General features: G+C 46.3%; 1 protein-coding gene across 3 annotated transcripts in view; it reads right to left on the reverse strand.

Annotated features, from left to right (window-relative positions):
* COL20A1 (collagen type XX alpha 1 chain) overlaps window positions 1-23,080 on the reverse strand; it is a 172,357-nt gene that overhangs the window by 135,905 nt on the left and 13,372 nt on the right. For all 3 annotated transcript variants that reach the window (XR_008320737.1, XM_053313548.1, XM_053313549.1), the window contains exons 4-9: window positions 15,436-15,579; window positions 12,684-12,842; window positions 11,033-11,224; window positions 8,131-8,286; window positions 5,819-5,938; window positions 1,808-1,972 (exon numbers count right to left, since the gene is read on the reverse strand). Coding sequence is in view for 2 of the 3 variants with exons in the window: in XM_053313548.1 (XP_053169523.1) it covers window positions 1,808-1,972; window positions 5,819-5,938; window positions 8,131-8,286; window positions 11,033-11,224; window positions 12,684-12,842; window positions 15,436-15,579 (936 nt within the window). In the remaining variant the exon portion in view is untranslated. The remainder of the gene's footprint in view (window positions 1-1,807; window positions 1,973-5,818; window positions 5,939-8,130; window positions 8,287-11,032; window positions 11,225-12,683; window positions 12,843-15,435; window positions 15,580-23,080) is intronic.

Here is a 23,080-nt window from a genome sequence, read left to right on the forward strand (position 1 = left end):
CCAGTCTGTGTACTTTATACAATCTTCTTAATGACTACACATGCAGTTAGAGGTAAGCACAGCTGAGAAAGGTCTGATTTCCTGTCCAACACAATCTGGTGAACTGCCCAGGTAGTAATAGTAGTGTTAAGTAAAATAATAGTGCGATCTGCCAGAGGTACTTCCAGAGGCGTATCTAGGGAAAATAGCGCCTAGGGCAAGCACTGAAATTGAGCCCCCTGTCCAAACATATGACACCCAGCTTTCAGATAACTTTACCTTAATGTCAGCTGAAAAATACAAGTCAAGCTAGTTAATCTTTTAATATTTCAAAAACTATTTAGCAGTGGACGTAGCCAGACCAAGAAAATGCTGGAAAACTACAAATTTCAATATGCTGGGGCTCATGAAATACCCAAATATTATGTGGAGGTGTACTTGGAAAAACTAAATAGAAGTGCCTGTCTAATTCTCTGCTATGCATTGCAGCATCACGATTACATAAGTTTTAAAAATAAATGGAGAATTTGACTTTTCCCAGATACTCTGAAAATAATTAAAGGATATGCAGAGTAAACTGTGTCACTGCTTGGAATATATTCTAGTATTTTGGAAAGACAGTTAAAATGAGAGAATGAGCAAGAAACTCCCAGTGGGCCTTAATACTAAGGATTTCACATTGATTCAAAGACAAACTCACCATTAATAGCCATATTATTAAGACATCACATTTAACTCACTTATCACAAGAAGTAAAGTAAGAGCAAATGGATACAATCTTAGCTCATAAACTGCAGCTCAGTATTCACAAGCCCTGATTCTCTGTACATAGTGCCAATCTGAATATGTGTACAGTGACATATTATATATATATATATATATAAAAAAAAAAAATATTACCTGTAGCCCCTTCAGGGGAGTTCCTAAAGGCTGTGGGGGGTCTGCAAAGTTTTCCCCTCCTCCCCTCTAGAGCCTCACGGGCACCATTTGAGCATGTGCAGTGGTCATTTTTAAATTTTTTTTTTAAAAAAATGGCCACTGAAAACAAAATGGCTGCTGTGCATGCTCAAATGGCCTCTGCAAGGCGTGGCATGCCCTAGGGCCTCACAGAGGCCATTTGAGCATGCCCAGTGGCCATTTTGTTTCTGGTCGCGCCCGGGGAACGTGCCCGGCCTGCCCCACCCTAGATACGCCGCTGGGTACTTCCATACACTCTGGTGTTGTTCATTTAACATTAATGCACTTTGATTAAAGTATGCATTCATAGCATTTCGAATAACTATAGGGTGATTGATGTATTATTATAGTGTTTCAGAAGAATGTGCAAATGGATACCAAGGACACCCAAACACTAATCAGATATAGGCATGCCACATCCTTATTTGGACCTAGGATTGTGACCAACTGGTTGTCTGTATGAGATATGACGGCGGGGGGGGGGGGGGGGGGCTTCTGAATGCTCTTTTTGGTGCAAGAATTGGTAAAGCATTCAGGAAGAATCCTGTGTGTGTGTGTGTGTGTGTGTGTGTAGATAGATAGATAGATAGATAGATAGATAGATAGATAGATAGATAGATAGACAGACTATACAATTTTTAAAGAAAGCATGTAAACCATTATAAAACATATATTATGACAAACAATGAATGATCAGTTTATTTCCTCTTATAGCACAATAGAACATCTCCTTTCCTATTCAAACCCTGTCCTTCTTTATAAAAAACAAAACTAAGTGGACAAACAAGAAAATGATTTTTTTTTAAAGACACTTGTCACAGATTCTTGATGTTTCCTGCCCTGAAAAAAAAAGGTGGGGATGTGAACTTACCAACAGCAAATATCTCTATTCCCATATTCTTCAGGGTCTGTGCAGATGGGTTGGCATCATCCTGAGATTTGCCATCAGTCAAGAGAATGATCATCTTGGGAGTCTCTGCTCTTGCACCGGCTTCAGTTTTCAGATTCTCTTCCAGAACATGGGTCAGTGCAAGCCCTTACAAGGGGAAGAAGGAGAGGCAGAAGGCAGCCCCTGGGCACACGCTTAACACAAAAGTCTAGTGCATATGTCCAGTGAGCCAAAGCATGAGTGCTCCCCTCACCTTTTACACCAGGAGCTGCAGAAGCAGATGTGCAAATGACTCTACTCTTGACTGGGAGAGGAGAGCTGGTCTTGTGGTAGCAAGCATGATTTGTCCCCATAGCTAGGCAGGCTCTGCCCTGGTTGCATCTGAATGGGAGACTTGATGTGTGAGTACTGCAAGATATTCCCCTCAGGGGATGAAGCCGCTCTGGGAAGAGCAGAAGGTTCCAAGTTCCCTCCCTGGCAGCATCTCCAAGACAGGGCTGAGAGAGATTCCTGCCTGCAACCTTGGAGAAGCCACTGCCAGTCTGTGAAGACAATACTGAGCTAGATAGACCAATGGTCTGACTCAGTATATGGCAGTTTCCTATGTTCCTAGGACCCGAGTTCAAATCCCCATTCAGCCATGAAACTCACTGGGTGACTCTGGGCCAGTCATGTATCTCTCAGCCTAACCTACCTCACAGGGTTGTTGTGAGGGTAAAAATAAGCATGTACACCACTCTGAGCTCTTCGGACGAAGAGCGGGATATAAATAAATAAATAAATAAATAAATAAATAAAGGTTGCCAAAGGGACTGCAATAATATATGTACAGTATCTTAATGCTTGAAGCCACCTAATGGCGCAGCAGGGAAGTAACTTGCCTAGGGAGCAAAAGGTTGCTGGTTCGAATCCCCACTGATGTTTCCCAGACTATGGGAAACACCTATATTGGGCAGCAGCAATATAGGAAGATGCTGAAAGGCATCATCTCGTACTGCGCAGGAGGAGGCAATGGTCAACCCCTCCTGTATTCTACCAAAGACAACCACTCTGTGGTCGCCAGGATTTGACACCGACTCGACAGCACAACTCTACCTTTATCCTAATGCTTAGGCAAAATCTTGTGATTGAGTGTAGCTTTCAGAAAGCCTAATCATTATTTATTTATCTATCTATCATATTTCTATACCACCTGACATACGCATACCTATTTTAATGTACATACATTAAAATACAATATTTAAAAAGGATAAAATACGATCCTCCCAATCTATGACAATTTTTAAAAAGCACTTAAAAACCCACCTCTTCACCCAAGCTTTTTCAGCTATTTAAAATTTTTAAGTTTTAATCTGTTTTTGACTCTTAGATTGCCTAAATCATTTTAAGACTTTTGTGTATGTTTTGACTTGTTTTATGTTATTGTTAACCGCTCAGAGACTAAAGTTTGGGGCGATGTACACATTTGAGAAATACATAAATGCATAAAATGATTAAAACATTTATGACATAAAATCAATTAAAATTAATTAATGGCTGGCAACAGGGGCGTAACGAGGCTGGAGTGGGCCCAGAGACAAAATTTTAAAATGGGCCTCTCGCTGATACACACACACTCACTTCACATTTGACTTGCCTTTGGGGGCCCCCTCGAGGCGTGGGGGCCCCCAGGCAGCCACCTCCCCTTGCCTAATGGTAGTTACGCCCCTGGCTGGCAACCTGACTATACCTTCATGTACACAGTTAAAATAGGATGTCCTCAGCGGCAGCATTTCCACACCAGAAAATGCAAACATGTGGTGGGCAATTTTAGAAAAGCTCTGACCCACCCAAATGTATATTCGTGCCTCCTTAAAAGTTGAGCTGGTGGTGCAGCGACATCAGGGGTGGGATGGCATGCATGGTTGAACTCTGCCCTCCACATAGTCACATGTCTGAATATTTGCATCCTCCTCAGCAGATGGGGCTGTAGTTCAGTGGATGAGCACAAATATCACCCAAAATTCACATCTCTGGGCAGTTCACAATGAAACTGGAGGCTACTCTGAGCCTTCCTGTCTCCCTCCACTGCAGTCACCCTACTTGTTCCCATCTGAGGACGACCAGCCTAAAGCCAACACATCCTCGATGATGTGTCCACTGCAGAGGAGGAGGGAGCATCAGGATCTGCTCCCAATTGGCTGGCTACACGCTGAAGCTCAGCATACTTGCCCCCACCAGCTTGACTGACCGGCTTTAGAACACTCTCACTGAAATTACTAGGACATGTAAACTTGCCCCCTTAATTTCAATAAGTCTGCTTATGTGCAATGTAGTCTGAATGTAAGCCAACGACTGCAATAGCCCATCTTATAACAGTAACATTAACAATCTCTATTGGGTACCTAAGCTGAAGGTTTATGGCAGAAGGGGTAAACTTATTTTTTAAAGGCTGGGGACGCCCCCCCCCCCCAGGATACACAATACTGAGCTCAATGGACCAGTGGTCTGGCTCTGTATAAGGCAGCTTCCTATGTTCCTTATGGCATCCCTTGCTGACTTGGCTTACATATTATGCATTCACCAGCCAAGGAGATTTTGATAAGACGACAGCAAAGCTGCCATACACTGAGTCAGACCCTCGGTCCATCCAGCTCAGTATTGTCTACACAGACTGGCAGCGGCTTCTCCAAGGCTGCAGGCAGGAGTCTCTCTCAGCCCTATCTTGGAGATGCTGCCAGGGAGGGAACATGGAACCTTCTGCATGCAAACATGCAGGGGTGGCCCCATCCCCTGAGGGGGAATTTCTTACAGCACTCACATATAGAGTAGTTATTCACATATGTGTGCAAAACCGGGCTAAGGGAGCCAAACCTGATTTTGCACGCAGGTGTGACTCACCCGGATTGTGCCCAATTCTGGCAGAACCATGGCAGTAAACCCACCTATGAAGCTTCCCTTGAAAATGGGGCTAGGAGAGTGAGCACTCTCCTAACCCCTTTTCCTTGATCGTGTGTCAGTTGCGCTTGCAAGCAGCCACAGCTGCCAGACTCGAAGGGTGGAGGGGAGGGTGATTCCCATAATGCACTGCGCACTCACACAGTGCATTATTGGCGCTCTGGGTGGGGGCAACGCACAGTGGTGGTTTCTAGCACCCCAATCCGCGGAGCTACTGGCAGCAGCTGGTGCTTGTCTAGGCAGGCAATCCACCTACCCAAGGAAAGAGGACAGCTTGTGGGGGTGGTGGGAGGTAAGCATTTTGTGGCTTCCTCTCCTCGCCCATTTAGAGCCCCTTCTTGAATCGTAAGAATGGCGTCATAGTCTCCCATTCAAAAGCAAACCAGGGTGGATGCTGCTTAGCAAAGGGGACAATTCATGCTTGCCACCACAACACGAGAGGAGAGCTGGTCTTGTGGGAGCAAGCATGACTTGCCCCCTTAGCTAAGAAGGTTGCATATGAATGGGAGACTTGATGTGTGAGCACTGCAAGATATTCCCCTCAGGAGATGGAGCCACTCTGGGAAGAGCAGAAGGTTCGAAGTTCCCTCCCTGGCTTCTCCAAGATAGGGCTGAGAGAGATTCCTGCCTGTGTAGACAATACTGAGCTAGGCAGACCAATGGTATGACTCAGTATATGGCAGCTTCCTATGTTCCTATGTAACACCACTTCTCCTCCTCCCCATGATAATACATTTCAAAGCCTGTTTAGGACAAAGTCTATTTCAATCAGGTGCAAAGGGAGTAACAGCAGGAGGGAGGGCATGCCCTCAACTGCCTGTAGGCTTCTCAGAGGCATCTGGTGGGCCACTGTGTGAAACAGGATGCTGGACTAGATAGGCCTTGGCCTGATCCAGCAGGGCTGTTCTCATGTAAATAGATACATCAGCTGGGATAACAGCCAGGAAAACCCTTTGACTTGGGATGATTTGCATTACTATTGGCCAGAACTCTGAACTTTCATTCAGAACCCCAGCAAGAGGCCTTCATACCTAACCCAGAGACAGACCACCTTACCTGTGAATGTGTTGCCTCCCTTGTACCGCAGGCTCCTAAGGGCCTCCAACACCTCATCCCGTGTGGAATATGTATTCAGGTCCCATTCTGTGCGTGGGTCACTGCTGTATTGGGTCAAGGCTAGAAGAAAACAATAGCAACATGCAGAAAGAGGTCAGAGAGCAGGACCATGACAAGCAGGAGAATGTGGGGTCCAGTGGACAGCTTTTCAGCTGTGGTCTGAAAGATGAGGGTTCAAATCCCATTCTGGCTGTGAGTTTTCCTGGTGACCTTGGGAAGTTCACCTTTCCCAAGGCCAGTATACCCATGCATAAATGGGTATGCAATGCATGTTCAAGAATAAGCCTGCCTCCCACAGATATCCACCCTCCCCTCTCCTGCATCAAGGAAAGTGAGTGAAGGCTTTTGTTTTAAAATAAAATAGGCATTCCGTACAAGCCAGGCAAATGTGGTTTATTTCATGTGTGCTTTGCTGTTAAAACCAAACAGGATCAAACTGTGGTTTCAGATGTCTCACCACCATTCCTGGCCTTGATCTCCTCCAATGGCATTATATATTATTTATTTATATTTACATTTATATCTCACTCTTCCTTCAAAGAGTCCAAAGTGGTGTACATGGTTAGGCTGAGAGATCAGTGACTGGCCCAGAGTCACCCAGTGAGTATCATGGCTGAGTGAGGGACTGAACTTGGGTTTCTCTGGTCCGAGTCCAACAGGATCTTTGGAGCAGCTTGGAGTCTCCCTAGACTTTCATCCACCAATCTTGCCCATTTCCACCTAAATTTGATGGCCAGCGTTACACTTAATCGTTAGGGGGATTGAGGGGGAAAACTCTATGGTTATACCACCAGTTGAACAGCCATAGAGTGGATATTTCTTCCTTCCTTCCTTCGCTCATACATTGCATGCAAAATGTACCAAGCTAAATTCCTGCCATCTCCCATTAAAGGATCTTAAAGAGCAGATACGGGAAAACCATATCAGGGGAGGCCCTGAAGAGCTGACAGTGGCCCTCAGAGTAGACAGTGTTAGTCTAGATAAATGACTCAGTAAAAGGCAGTTTCATATATTTCTTGTTCCAGATTTTAATAGAGAAAGATGAAAGAATAGGAGAAAGACAGACAAAGAAAAGCTGTATAAATATCATAAAAGTATGAGGGATGATTTGCAAATTTTAAACTGGTCCCTTAGGTGAGGGTGATTTTAGCCATGAAAGGCTCTTGTAGTTATTTCACCTTGACTTAAGAAGGCTTATGTTTTTATAAGAGGCTTAGACAAATTCATGGAGGGCAGGTCTGTCAGTGGCTGGTGGCTATAGACCTTCTCCAGCCTCAGGGGCAAGATGCCTCCAAATACCAGCTGCAGGGGAGTAATGGTAGGAGAGGGAGCATGCCCTCACCTCTTGCCTGTGGGCATCTCAAAGACATCTGGTGGGCCACTGTGGGAAACAGGATGCTGGACTAGATAGGTCTTGGGCCTGATCCAGCAGGGCTGTTCTAATGAAGCTTCATGAGGTATAAATTTTGGAATCCCAATCCCCACAGATAATGTGTGGTATTTATTAGGCCCATGCAATGTTTCAGCTTCAATGGGTTGACGCCAATTTTTGTGCATGTTGCCCCTGTTTCCACATGGAGGGAGACATTCTCACTGTATCTCTCTGCAGAGAAGTTCTATGCACAGCACCAGGAGGACCCTTACAGGGATTTGGAACTGTGGGAAGCCCCAGTAATGTCTTGGAAGGTGTGCAGGAAGGCATGCAGGGAGCACTGGGAAATGAGTCTTCCCCAGCACTTTCATTATATATATATTCTCCATAATGAAAGTGCTGGGGAAGACTCATTTCCCAGTGCTCCCTGCATGCCTTCCTGCACATATAATACTCTTAGATGTACCAGTCACTAATCCCATGTGTGGCACCTCTCGCAAGAGTTCGCAAGTGAGCTACTGGGAGGGGGAGAGGAAAGCAACAAAGATGATAAGGCCAATGGGCAGGTGGAGAGAGAATGTGGCCGAGGGGGGGAGAGAGAAAAAGCAGCCCCTGGGGGAAGGGGAGAGGAAAGTGGCGGAGAAGATAAGGCCAATGGGTGGGCGGGGAGAGAAAGCAGCCAGGGGCCGAGAACGATTGAGAACTAGGGGCACAGATGCTCTACTCCCAGGCCAGCTAGTAATTATTTATTACTTATATGGCACCACCTGTGGGAATGGTGCTTCCCACAGAATGAAAAGACAGCTCACAATCTCAAAGAAGTTTTATGGGACTCTTCTTGTCCCTGAATGTGAAGAACAGCAGAAAATGACCCCCTTACCTACTCTTATCTTGTCCTGAGCAATTTTGAAAGGTGCAACCAGAGCAACCAGGAATTCTCTGATGAGCCTGAAATTGTTGCGCCCAATACTCCAGGAGCCATCCACGAGCAGGACGAGATCGGTCATCACAGATGTGTCACACTGGAAATGGGAAACTATGGAAAGAGGGTGAGTCAAGGAAAAGAAAGGGATTGCAGAGATGACGCTCTGGTTTAGAAAGAAAACTGAATTTGAAAAGCCAGGTACTTCAGGGCTGCACAACTTGGGCCCTCCTGCAAATGCTGGACTACGACTCCCATCATCCCGAACTATTTACTACCTTGTACCGCAGGGGAGAAGATACTGTCCTGAAGATGATGGGGGTTGTGGTCCAACATTTGCAGGAGGGCCCACGTTGTGCAGACCTGAAGTAGCTGAGAGTCATAGAGTTCAATAATTAGCAGAGGTGTCACTCTCACACCACATTCACAAGTAAGATGAAACTGGAGTTGAAGGAGCCAGAGGTTGCCAACCCTGTACATCCAAATGCAGGATGCCCTGTCCAAACTCTGGTTCTGCACAAAGAATGAGGTTTCACTCTCCAAACTCCAATTTCTACTCTTGGGTTGTAGTGAGTTTTGCCACCCCAACCAGAGGTTCAATGCAGACTGTGTTACGTGTGAATGCAGAACTGCAGGCTGTGTTCCCTGTAACTGGAGTTGGGGAAGGAAGCTCCTCCCTTTCTCTGGCTACGATTGGCTGTGCAGGCTGTCCTTCATGCAAGAAGGAAGCATACACAGCCAGCTCCCCCTCCTCTCTGCAATCTTCCTGACTGCAGAGAGCCTGCTCTCAGTTATGTCCAAATTCAGACAGGAGAATGGAGTAGTGTGCGGAGCAGAACTGCAGGTCCATTGGACTCACATCTCTGCGTTACATGTGAAAGTGGCCTCATTCATTCATTCATTTGATTTCTATACCGCCCTTCCAAAAATGGCTCAAGGTTACACAGAGAAATAACAAATAAATAAAGTGGATCCCTGTCCCCAAAGGGCTCACAATCTAAAAAAAAACACCCCATAAGATAGACACCAGCAACAGTCACTGGAGGTACTGTGTGGATAGGGCCAGTTACTGTCCCCCTGCCTCAGAATACTACTGCAAAGACAGAACTCAGGTTTACATGTATTTAGTATTTGGGTACTCTTCTTCAAAATGCACATACCTCTTCTCAGGTCTGAAGATGTGTCTCTGTAGAATTCAATGGCCAACATCCTAACTAAGGCTGCATACATGATACATGAGGCGTGCCCATGCTGCAGAAGGCTTCCCAACTGGACCACTGGCGCAGTGGGAGGTGAATTTCTCCAGTCTCTCCTTGCCCTGGAAGCGTCCTGTGCCACCTGAAAATATGTCCCTGAGGGCTGCATGATATGTCCTCTGGGAGAAAGTGGGGATTGGCAAATCCCACCCCCCACCCCCACAAATACCCATAGCTGAGTTAGTAGAAGCCTTCCACTGGGCACATCTTACATAGTACGCATGTTGCCTTAGTCAGGATGTTGGCCAACATGTGCTTTTAACGTGTTTAACGACAACCAGGAAATGACCAGGCTGTGGATGAGGCCTCGTATGCAAAAAACAGCATACGTCATAAAACTGGACTCTGTTAGTGGGGACCAAATGGCAGATGTCAGGGTTTCGAGCTCCCTCCCCACTGTAGGCGACATCTGCCTAAGGGTAGACATCTGCCAGGCTTGTCTTTCCAACTCATTGGAACAGGCTGGAGGTAGGCACTATATGACTGCTGGTTTTTCATCCAAGCCTCTGTATTCAGTGGTGAATTCTGGTAGCAAAGTGATAAGTGGTGACTCCTTTGCTGAAGTGAAGAGAATATCGCATAGCCTGTCTCCTGCACCCCACCAGGTCCCAAGTAAAGAAGGAGAAGGTGGTGGCAGCAGAAGAGGGCAGGGCATACAGGTATCTAACAGAAATATTGGAATCCGTGGAGTTCTAGTACAATAGCAAGGCGGCTTCAGGCCTGGAGGTTCCCTGCTGTTGTGATGGAACTCCCTCTGACAATGCCCGACACAAAGGGCATGTTAGTCCAACATTACTTCAGATTGACATGACTGCACAGTGCTACTGGCTAGTAGCTGTGTCCCATTGCTAGTAGCCACCAGAAGTCACAGGAGACATAGGAAAAATAGGAAGCTGCCATATACTGAGTCAGACCATTGGTCTATCTAGCTCAGTATTGTCTTCACAGACTGGCAGAGGCTTCTCCAAGGTTGCAGGCAGATATCTTTCTCTCAGGCCTACCTTGGGGATGCTGCCAGGGAGGGAACTTGAAACCTTCTGCTCTTCCCAGAGTGGCTTCATCCCCTGAGGGGAAGATCTTACAGTGCTCATACATCAAGTCTCCCATTCAGATGCAACCAGGGCAGACCCTGCTTAGCTATGGGGACAAGTCATGCTTGCTACCACAAGACCAGTTCTCCTCTCCATATCTTTAGCTATTAGCTGCAAAAAAAAAAAAAGCCTATAGGTGGTAATGTCTTCACTGAACATAGCAGAGCAGCATTCCCATTTTCCTGATGGTTTCCCACGATGAGGCCATCTCACATCCATGCAGTGCTCAGGGCCAGACCCACTTAGCTGTAAATGCACCATTAGCCTTCAGATCTTGCTCTGTTGGTTTGCAGTGCAATTCTCGCCATGAAATTTGTGTGCAATTACAGACAGCTTGCCTGCAATGGCAGCTGCCTGTGATACATTCTGATGAGAGTGGGAGGGAGGGGTATAGGAACCAGTGCAGAGTAATGCCAAAGGCACATGCAGGGAACACAGAAACTGGATATTCTCTGGGTACATAAATGTTCTCGTTGACAAAACGGCCATGTCAGGTGGCATTGCAAACCTCACCTCTCCTTAAATTGTCTCTGGTCATTTTTTCATGGGCCAAGTAGTCTATTTCGAATTCCACCTGACTTTGCAGAGTCGGCTTCATGGTTGTCAGTATTGCTGGCATCACAGTTGGCTTGACATTTGGTGTATATTCACTCACCCCTTTGGAAAAGCCTGCTTTTTGCCTTTTCTTTTCTGGCTCATCATTTCCTGCGTTCCAAAGCAGCACAAAAACATTAGTTCATCCGTGTCTGTGAACTTTGCCTCTTTGCATGATAAGCTACCTCTGCAGTTCATTACAGTGCCTGACATTGACTAAGAGTGAGTGTGTGTGTGTGTGTGTGTGTGTGTGTGTGTGTGTAGCAAAGGAAAGATGCTTGCCAAGTGCTGCATTCCAGACTAAAGCACTGTAGACACACGGTGGCTGGGGGTGTCATATTAATTGATCTCACCTTTCCTCTGAAGCACTTGGTGCCGCCGCAAAAATATATCCCTGAGGGTTGTGCAGCCATCAGGGACATATCTTTAGGTGGCACAGATTGTTTCAGAGGGAAGGAGAGATCAGTGAAAATCTTCCACCCATCCCCATGTGGTGCTTTAGTCTGGAATGTATCATGCTGCCCACATTCTTCCTTTGCTGCTCATCCACTTCATGAGCCTGGATACCAGCCAGTGTAATACTGCAATTAACTCTATCTGTGGGTCTACACATGTCCTTTGTAAAGAGTGAAACCCTAAGGGGCTGGAAATTGGCAGCTTGGGAATCTCAGATGAGAGAACAAACCAAATTCCAACACTTACATCAAACTCCTCTGCTGGTAAGTCAACATAATTAGCATGGGTTGACGTCAATTAATTTCAGTGATGCAAAGGAAACTTTTCAGAGTATGACTTCAATCTATGCCATCATGTAACTATGCTATTTTGCCTTAACTCCAGGCTCTGCTTGGAAAACATGATTCAGGGCCCATTCAGACAACAAATGAAGCAGAGTGCAAGCTTACCCAAGGTTAACTTCAGAAGCCAAGAAGCATACTGCAGACTGTCCAGCAACTGTGGTTCCATTGCCTCCACCTGCAACCCTCCTCCCTCTTCTTCTTCTGCCAAGCGTATCACTTGCCCGGCAATCACTGGCCCTGATATGACAGGGGAAGTGCTTGCCAGAGGAGCTTGAGCACAAACCCCAGGCCACTGCATTTGAACAACACAATGGGGTCAGCAGAGCTCTGGTTCTAGTAAGCTACCCAAACATAAAACCAAGGATTCAATCTCTGGTTTGAAGGTGGCAACGAAGCCACAGTTGCGGGGTTTCATTTTCTCCACATTTGGAAAATGAAGAATACCAACCTGAGTGTGAGTGCAACTGAGGGTTGCTGTGTCGTCCGAAGTGGGCCTCAGTTTAGTCTTATTCACGTTATGTTATACAATCTGTGTACAATATATGCACATACAAATTTGTACACATGCACAGTTATTCACACATTATGTCCAGTGCATGCACAGCAGTACCCTCCTTATCTTTGCCCTGCAGTTGAAGTTCACTTTTACCCAAGTTCACCCAAGTTCACTTTTACAATGAGCTCATGAACAGTCACACAGAAACACGTACACGTGTGCATACACTAGTACACAATACAGCAGAAGTAGGGTTTCATTCTCCCACACATACTTATTAGCGTTGATGTTTGGCTGGTAGTTGGTGAAATGGCTTCAGTCTGTAGGATGTATTCAGCAGCAGTGGTCCCTAAGGAGGTCTCTGCCTTCTCTGGGATGCTTGTTGGCTGCTTTCTGTTACTTCTGGCTTGGGAGAGGTTCTTCAGTTCTTCAACTATATGAGCAAAATGTTGGTGGATCTCAGGCAGCCATGAAATCAACAAAGAAAAGATTCCTACATTCTAGCATACAGCCTATACATTTCACATTCTTCCATAGGTGGGATGAATTGCCTCCCACACCCCAATATTTATATTAGCCTCAAGCTACATCAGAAAATGGTAGTGTGTAGAGTCCTAGTCCAGAGATCACAATGCCAGGTCCATGTTCCTGAGTCATTGTAATAATAATTAAAAATAAGAACTAGAGAGACAAAATTTCTATGAAGACTAATTTACATACATGGGCTGACATGACGTGCAGCTTACCGACACCATAATGGTCTCCCCCGGGGTTGCTGTGGAGCCAGCAACTTGCCAATGAGTTAGGGAGGTGGAAAACTGACTGTTTCCCAGCCTGTGTGGGCTCCCTCTCACATAGGCCCAGGGACTTTTGTCCCGCCCCCAACCTTGTCCAATTATAGTTACACTCCTGTGCTGTGGACTTCAAAGCAAGCCTCAACACTGTTCCGAAGCAGAGACCGCAGAAGCGGCATTTCTGGAGGTTTTCTCACTTGCAACCATAGGGAAACCTGCAGGAATGCTGTTTCCTCATCCGCCGCTTTTGATCAGCATCAAAGCTTGCTCTTATGTCTGCAACAGTCCTGGGGTAGACCATTATGGGGATACTAGATCGCTGCACATCACATCCGCTGTGATTTTTAGTAAAGCATTACAAAACATACAGCACATGGACATCATCTATTGTTCTGTTTTTATTCCAGCTCAAACACAGTTAACCCCTTTTCTGAGATTTTAATTCCTTCACAGATCCTATATTTGAGCAACAGGGGAAAAACTGGATTATCTAACAATATCTTAAAACCATCTAGAAAAACAGAAACATGCAGTTTTAGGTGAGATTGGTGAAATAAGATGGGGAAAAGGTCATCCGTTTCTAGGCTTAGGCTGAATCAAGTGGCTAAAAGAAAGGCGCGACTTTGTTTTTAATATCCATGACAAATGCACAGGGAATCTTCTGAGGCATCTTTCCTCCTAAAGCCCACTGCGCTCCCCACTTCTTGTTCCAAAGAAGTACCACGCTGTCCTCCGCTGACTGGGCACGCCTCCCTTCATCCCTCCGTTCTGCCCCTGTGTCTCAAAGCGCTGGGGAGGGGGTTATTTCCACCCTGGCCCTCCTCCAAGCTGAGGTTGGAGCTTGTGTTCAGCCTCTCTCCTGGAGGTCCTGAACGCCTGCCTCAGCTGCCAATCACCCCTCATCCACCCTTAATTGCCCCCATCCATGTCTGGCAATGTTTGACACCCTGCTTTTCCTGGCACTCCAGCCCCGCCCCTTTCAGGGCCAAGGGCCAATCCCTGATGCTCTCCTCCTCCCCACAGATGACCTGTTGCACGGGGGCTTGTCTCCACTATCACCACCTCCAGTCAGCCCACACGAGGCCCTGGTCAGGCCATCCTGGCTCACCTGGCCAGGCAGGATCAGCATCCAGCCCACCTACCCCTGCTGCCCTAGGCCCACGTGGCTGATTCAGGACTGGCCCAACATTGCTGGTGCAGCTGCAGCCAACGTGGCCATAGCTGCCAACAAGCCACACCCCTGTGTGTCTGAGGCTGGCATGGTGGTTGGGGCTGATGGGGGCTGGGGAGTTGCACCCCAACACAAAATACACTGCAGTCAAAGAGAGAATCCAGGAAAGCACCAGCATATGGGGATGCACATCCATTTGGGCAGCACCTGGAAATGGATACTAATGGGCTAAAGCGAATGTACCACTGAACAGATGGAATAAATGGCAATGAATGGTGGTCCTGGATTTGGAGATAGGAACAAGAAGAGGTCTGGGAAAGATGCTTCCAAATTAAATCAAACCACCCCCAGCTTCCACTAAGCCTCCAGCAGTTGCAGCCAACTTTAGCCACATTTGGCTCAGGGAGATGCTATCTGATGTCCTGGTTCCTGACCATCACTTGTGTCTGGATTCCATTGGCTCTGGCTGGTATCTTGACTAATGGTGCACCTGCACAACAAAGTTCTGCTATGCAAAAAGATCATGTCGCTGTGCTCAACCATGGGGATGTTTAGAAGTGCTCTTTTGTGCAGAAACGTGCCCTTAAAACCAATGAGGTGTGCCACAGGTGGTGCGCCTTTTGCACAACAGGTTTGGGTCAATACAGAATGCTAGTGCAATTTTAATATAGAATGCTGGTATAGAATGCTCGTGCAACACTGGAGCTAATGTTCCAGACTTAGCACAATTTAGCCATTATTTATTTATTTTTATTTATTTATTTAACACATTTGTGTACAGCCCAAAATGCAAGTCTCTGGATGTTGGCCATTAGTCAGGATGTTGGCCATTGATCCCAACAGTGCCTTGTCCTCGTTGGCCAATTCTCCAGCAGCAGCCCTATTCCTTTGCCACCATATCCCATCCCCAAATTCTTCTGTACTCCACTGCAGAGTCATCCTTGCTAGAGCCCTCGACCTGTCCATGATCCAATGAAGTCTGCGTTCTATGGACGTAGCCTTGGCAACACCCTCTCCCCCACCCACTATGCCGAGATCAAGAAAACAAAAGCCACACTTACTCACAAATTTCCTCTTGACAAAGAGGGCCTCTTGAGAACCATTGAGGATGTAGATCTGCAGGGTATACTCCTTCGTGGGACTCAGGCCCCCCACTGTCGCTTTTGCTGTCTTGGTTTTCAGCATGACCTCCTGTTCAGAATCGCCTGTCAAAGGGAGAAGAGAGAAACAATCGAGGCAACAGGAAAGTTCACATGAAACCCAAGGTCTGGATGCTGCTGTTGTGATGCTCCTTGATTATGCAAAAAGGCTCTCTCTAGCTTAACCAGACACTTGATAGTGGACAATAGGATCCTTCCCGTGGGGAAATGGTCCTTTTATGACCATTAGTAGCTCCAAACCACTGGAATGTGTATCACATCCTCCCTGCCTGGGTGCAAGTGAAAAGAACATAAAAACATAAAAACAGCTCTGCTGGATCAGGCCCAAGGCCTATGTAGTCCAGCATCCTGTTTCACACAGTGACCCACCAGATGTCTGAGAATCCCATAGGAAGAGCTGAGGATATGCCCTCTCTCCTACCATTAGCAATAGCAATAGCAATAGTGAGCCCCTGGTGGCGCAGTGGTAAAACTGCCGCCCTGTAACCAGAAGGTTACAAGTTCGATCCTGACCAGGGGCTCAAGGTTGACTCAGCCTTCCATCCTTCCGAGGTCGGTAAAATGAGTACCCAGAATGTTGGGGGCAATATGCTAAATCATTGTAAACCGCTTAGAGATCTTCGGCTATAGAGCGGTATATAAATGTAAGTGCTATTGCTATTGCTATTGCTACCATTACTCTCCTGCAACTGGTATTTAGAGGCATCTTGCCTCTGAAACTGGAGGTGGCCTAGAACCCTCAAACTAGTAGCCATTGATAGACCTGCCCTCCATGAATTTGTTTACACCCCCTTTAAAGGTACCGAAGCTAGTGGCCATCACCACATCCTGTGGCAGAGAATTCCATAGATTAATTATGCACTGTGTGAAAAAGTACTTCCTTTTGTCAGTTGTAAATTTCCCGGCCTTCAGTTATAAGGGATGACCCCTGGTTCTAGTGTTGTGAGAGAGGGAGAAAAATTTATCTCTGTCCACTCTTTCTATTCCATGCATTATTTATGATGCACCTCGATTATGCGAAAAGGCTCCCTTTCTCTAAGTTTCTGCTTAACCCAGCACTTGATAGTGGACAATAGGATCCTTCCTGAAAAAATGGTCTTCGATGACCATTAGTAGCTCCAAGCCACTGGAATTTGTGTCACATCTTCCCTGCATGGGTGCAAATGAAAACAAATGTTGGTCGACATCCAGACTAAGAAAGCTTTTGCACAGCTAAAGCATGAGCACTCCAGGGGAGGGGCAATTATCTTCCCTCTAAGCCAACAGTGACCTCCAAAATATGTCCCTGAGGTTCACACAGACTTCATGGACATATTTCCAGGGGTCACAGCACATACAATGCATACATGTACAGTTCTGTTTGCACATAGTTTTTCATAGGTTATGTTCAATACACATAGATTGTGATACTGCCATCCCTTGCCAACCACTAGGGTTCCGTTCTGGCAAAACCTCGCCGTTGTCAAATTTGCAGTTGGCGAGGCATTAAAGTCTATGGGAAACAGAAGGATAGGGGAGCCACAACCACAAAAAGACCTAAAAATAAAAGAAAAAATACCCCCCCCCAAAAGCTATTTTTATTTTTTTTTAACAAAAAATCCTGTAATGTTTCAAGAGCCACCAAGAAAAATGAGCAGTCAAATCTCTGAAAATGTTTTGAGCCCCCCAAGATCACTCAAATGACCTTTAAATTGGCAAGGGACAGCAAGGGTCATCAACAGGAATGAGCAAATTGAAACTAGGAACACCTTTTGCTGTCTTGTAAGCATCTGTGGAGTTTATTTTTTAAAGCCAAATGATCTAAAAATGATAAAAAAGCAGGTTAATCACATCACAAGAAATCTGCTTCACCCACCAGGAATGCCATATCACCCCCAATCCTGCAACATGTCCAGGACAGGTTTATCTTCAATTTTTAGAAACCTATTTTAAGCTTAATGTTCTGGAATGCCAAGCTTGCATATTTTCCACATTTTACTCAAAAAGGACAGGTAAGAGTTCAAGCATATGGGGCAAATAAACTTTTGGGAGCTTGCAGAAGCTCTGTGCCTATCCACATGCCCCTTTAGAAATCATCAATATGGTACTAGATTAATGCAATAGTAATTCATTAAAACATGTGCACACTACACACTTCAATATACTGTAGTGGCTAAAGAATTAGGCTTGTACTAGGAAGACCCAGTTTAGTGGGTGACCTTGGACCAGCAACGCTCTCTCAACCTTGTTTACCTCACAGGATTGTTGTGAGGATAAAGAGGAGAACCATGTCCACCATCTTGGGCCCCTTGAAGGAAGGTCAGGATAAACATGACTATAACAATACTTTAGATGTGTACGTAAGAACATAAGAACAGCCCTGCTAGACCAGGCCCAAGGCCCACCTAGTCCAACATCCTGTTTCGAACAGTGGCCCACCAGATGCTGCTGGAAGCCGCAGGCAGGAGTTGAGGGCATGCCCTCTCTCCTGCCATTACTCCCTTGCAACTGGTACTCAGAGGCATCCTGCCTTTGAGGCTGGAGGTGGCCCACAGCCCTCCGACTGGTAGCCATTGATAGACCTCTCCTACATGAAGTTATCCAAACTCCTCTTAAAGCCATCCAGGTTGTTGGCTGTCACCACATCTAGTGGCAGAGAGTTCCACAAGTGGATCATGCGTTGTGTGAAAAAGTACTTCCTTTTGTTGGTCCTAGACCTACTGGTAATCAATTTCATGGCGTGACCCCTGGTTCTAGTGTTGTGTGAGAGGCAAAAGAATTTCTATCTCTCCACTTTTTCCACACCATGCATGATTTTATAGACCTCAATCATGTCTCCCCACAGTCGTCTTTTTTCTAAACTAAAAAGCCCCAGGTGTTGTAGTCTTGTCTCATAAGAAAGGTGCTCTAGGCCCCTGATCATCTTGGTTGCCCTCTTCTGCAACTTTTCCAGTTCAACAATGTCCTATTTAAGATGTGGTGACCAAAATTGTACACAGTACTACAAGTGTGGTTGCACCATACCTTTGTATAAGGGCATTATAATATTAGCCGTTTTATTTTCAATCCCCTTCCTAATGATCCCTAGCATGGAATTGGCCTTTTTCACAGCTGCTGCACATTGAGTCGACACTTTCAACGAGCTGTCCACCACAACCCCAAGATCCTTCTCCTGGTCAGTCAATGACAGCTTGGATCCGATCAGCATATACTTGAAGTTGGGGTTTTTCGTCCCAATGTGCATTACCTTACACTTGCTAACATTGAACCGCATTTGCCACTTTGTCGCCCACTCCCCCAGTTTGGAGAGATCCTTTTGGAGCTGCTCACAATCCATTTTGGATTTCACTGCCCGGAATTGTTTGGATCCCGGGGGGACCCCACTTCTTACTTCCCTCCATTGTGATAACTCTCCATTTATACCTACCCTCTGTTTCCTGTCTTTCAACCAGTTAGCAAGCCACACATGTACTTGTCCCCTTATCCCATAACTGCTAAGTTTCCTCAGGAGTCTTTGATGAGGAACTTTGTCGAAAGCTTTTTTGAAGTCCAGGTATACTGGATCACCTTTATCCACACACTTGTTGACACTCTCAAAGAACTCCAAAAGGTTGGCGAGGCAAGATTGACCTTTGCGGAAGCCATGCTGGCTCACTCCCAGTAGGGCCTGTTCTTCTAGGTGCTTTACAATTTTATCCTTGAGGATGCTTTCCATCAATTTGCCTGGAATGAACATTAAGCTAACCGGCCTGTAATTTCCTGGATCATCCCTGGATCCCTTTTTGAAAATCAGTGTTACATTTGCTACTCTCCAGTCCTCTGGTACAGAGCCTGATTTCAGGGATAAGTTGAGAATTATAGCAAGGAGGTCGGCAATTTCACATTTGAGTTCTTTGAGGACTCTTGAATGGATGCCATCCGGCCCTGGTGATTTCAGTTTTTCCAGACAGTTTAGAACATCATCTCTTGTCTCTTCTATCTGACTCAGCTCTCTAGCCTCCATCCCTAAAAAGCCTGGTTCAGGAAGAGGAATATGCTCAGTGTCCTCTGCCGTGAAGACTGACGCAAGGAACTCATTTAGCTTCTCTGCAACCTCCATATCCTCCTTAATAATCCTGTTCACTCTCTCATTGTCTAATGGTCCAACCACCCCCCTGGCAAGTTTCCGGCTTCTGATGTACTTAAAGAAGTTTTTGTTATTCCCCTTGATACTTTTGGCTAAATGTTCCTCAAACTCTCTTTTTGCCTCCCTTATTGTCTCCTTGCATTTCGTTTGCAAGAGTTTGTGTTCCTTTCTGTTCTCTTAATTTGGACAGGCATTCCAGTTTCGGAAGGAAGTCTTTTTCCCTTTTAAGGCTTCCTTGACGTTACCCATTAGCCATGCTGGCATCCTCCTGGACTTAGTGGTACTTTTCCTCCTTTTGGGTCTACAATCTAACTGGGCTTCTAGTATTGTGGATTTGAGTAAACTCCATGCACTCTTGAGTGAAGTGACTCTCCTGATTTTCCCTTTCAGTTTTCTTTTCACCATACTCCTCATTTTGGGGAAGTTTCCTCTTCTGAAATTCAAAATGTCCAATTTAGACATCCTTAGTGATTCTCTCCCCGCATGTATGCTGAATTTGATGGAACTATTGTCACTGTTCCCTAAAGGGTCGATGACACTGACATCACCCACCAGGTCCTGGGTGCCACTCAGAATTAGGTCCAAGGTTGCTTTCTCTCTGGTTGGTTCCAGTACCAACTGTTCTAGGGCACAGTCATTTAGCGTATCTAGAAATCTGACTTCTTTGTCATGACCTGACTGTGAATTTACCCAGTCTATGTGTGGGTAATTGAAGTCACCCATTTTTACTGCCCTACCTCTCCTTGACGCCTCCCGAAACTCCCAGTCACTATCGGCATTTTGATGCGGAGGGCGATAGCACGTCCCCAGTAGCACGTTCCCTTTCAGGCCTTGTATTGTCACCCACAGGGTTTCTGTGGAGGACTCCAGTCCACCTAGGTTTTCTAGCCTGTTAGATTCTATCCCTTCTTTAACATACAGTGCTACCCCTCCTCCAAGGCACCCCTCCCTGTCCTTTCTATAGAGTTTATACCAAGGGATAACAGTGTCCCACCGGTGTCCCACCAGAAACAATTGCCATGTTTCTGTTATGCCCACTATATCTATTTCTGCATTAGCAACCAAGCACTCCAGCTCACCCATCTTGGCTCGGAGGCTTCTGGCATTGACATACAAGCACCTATATACTGAATCTCTCCCCTGATGTATGCTATTCTTTTGACTCTTTGACCTGCTGGCACAGGCTCCCGTCTGCTCTTTAAGTGGTTCTGCTCTGCCCCCATCTGTTTTATCTAAATTCTTTGCAGCCTCACACTTTAAAGGATGGCTTTTGCCAAACGGGATACTGCCCAGCTCCCATCGGCTATTCCCCAGGTGTCATTTTAAAAGCTGCTCTGCAACCTTTTTGGTTTTAAGCGCCAGCAGTCTGGTTCCATCTTGGTTCAAGTGCAGCCCGTCCCTTTTGTACAGGCCTTGCTTGCCCCAAAATGTGTCCCAGTGCCTAACAAAGCTAAACCCCTCCTCCCAGCATCAACATCTCATCCACGCATTGAAACCCCTCAGCTCTGCCTGTCTCACTGTACCGGCACGTGGAACAGGTAGCATTTCTGAGAATGCTACCTTGGGGGTCCTGGACTTCAAAATGCTACCTATCAGCCTAAATTTGGCTTCCAGGACCTCCCGACTGCATTTCCCCACATCGTTGGTGCCGACGTGCACCATGACAGCTGTCTCTTCCCCAGCACTGCCTAGGAGCCTGTCTAGACGCTGCATAATGTCCGCAACCTTCGGACCAGGCAGGCAAGTCACCGTGCAGTCAACACGCGGGTCACAAACCCATATCTCTATACCTCTAATGATCGAATCACCCACTACAAGGAGGCCCCCACCCCCCTGGGAATTATCCCCTGTGCGAGAGGATATGGGCTCATCATCCACGGAAAGAGTCCCTTCTAAAGGAGCATTTCCCTCTTCCTCAGACCAATGTCCTCCTTGCCTGAGACCTTCATTCTCCCTGACAACAGAGGAGCTACCAGCCCTGGAGTGGGATGCCTCTATCACATCCCTGAAGGTCCTGTCCACATGCCTCTCTGTCTCTCTGAGCTTCTCCAGATCCGCCACCTTGGTCTCAAGGGAACGGATTTGTTCCCTGAGGGCCAGGAGCTCCTTGCACCGAGCACATACCCATGACTTCTGCCCATGGGGCAAATAGTCATATATGTGGCACTCTGTGCAATACAGTGCCCCTTCCCCTGCTGACTTTCTGTCTTCATACTATTTTTGTTGGCTGTTTACAATATTTAGAGATAGTTTATTAGAAGTAGTTTATTATCTGTTTATTAGATAGTTTATTAGAAGGATAGGTCTCAGCTGTAATGGTCATCTGTTTATCTGTCCAAACAGCCTTTCCCAAGAATATGAGGGATATGAGGGAGGGATTTGTACTTATGTTCTCTTCTCCACCAGGCTCCTTGTGACCACAGGAGCTTGTTCTAGGCTCCCCCGCACACTTCCCGCTGAACACCTGCAAAACTCCTGCGTCCTGTTTGCTATCCCTGTTCACTATGCTCTTGGGCCTTCAATTCTTATGTAGAGTAGCCTTCCAACTGAGACACAGGATGTGAGTCAAATGAATGTGGGGCCTCTCCCAGCCCTAGCTGACTCCGCCCCCTCCAGGCAAGGACAAAGTAAACACTGGCATTTGGTAGCCCTAGCAAATCTGTTAGCCCTGGGAAATTCTAACCCTAGCAAATAACGTACACACAGAGAGAGACTAAGACCTACCCCTCAAAGAGAAACAGCCCCTGAAAATCTCCCCTCTTCCTGTTAGTTTGATTGAAGGGGGAAAGGCTAGATGTTTAGAAAAGCTTGCTCACCTTCTCAGCTGTGTATGCTCTTCACAGAGTAGGCTTCCAACCTACTTACATAAGCCCAGTATGTGTGTATTCATGTATTACAGTCAATAAGCCAGATTTAAAAACCAAACAACAGAGGTATCCAAATACATAATTTTACAGAGTTCAGAACCAACAGCAAATAATCACAAAACAGCCTGACCCTGGGCAGTCCCAAAAGTTCACTCCTTCCAAAATTGTGTCACCAGCTAACTTCTGCCTTAAGCAGCCACTGCCAGCTACTTAGCCACTGCCAAGGAGACCCAGGAGAGCCTGATGGCTAATACATAGCTTGTACAATAATCTGTAGAGGCCACTAAAAGGGTTATTAGTCGGCAAAGGCCGAGTGGAATTTTTCATTGAATGGCTGGCAGCATCTTCAGTTCAGAAATTTAAGGAAGCTATTGTCACGACCAGGAGAAATCAGGCGAAGGGAGCCTAGGCCGATTTCTCCTGATCACCTGCTGCCACAGGAGCTGTGCAGCTCCTGGCAGCAAACCACCAAAAGTACCCCTCCCCTTAAACAAGGTTTAAGTGGAGCGAGCACTCCACTAACCACATTTGATTGATGGTTTGCTGCCAGCACACGAGGAGACCCCCGCTGGGA

The sequence above is a fragment of the Hemicordylus capensis genome, chromosome 4 (genome assembly GCF_027244095.1).
Source record: "Hemicordylus capensis ecotype Gifberg chromosome 4, rHemCap1.1.pri, whole genome shotgun sequence".
Taxonomy (NCBI): Eukaryota; Metazoa; Chordata; class Lepidosauria; order Squamata; family Cordylidae; genus Hemicordylus; species Hemicordylus capensis.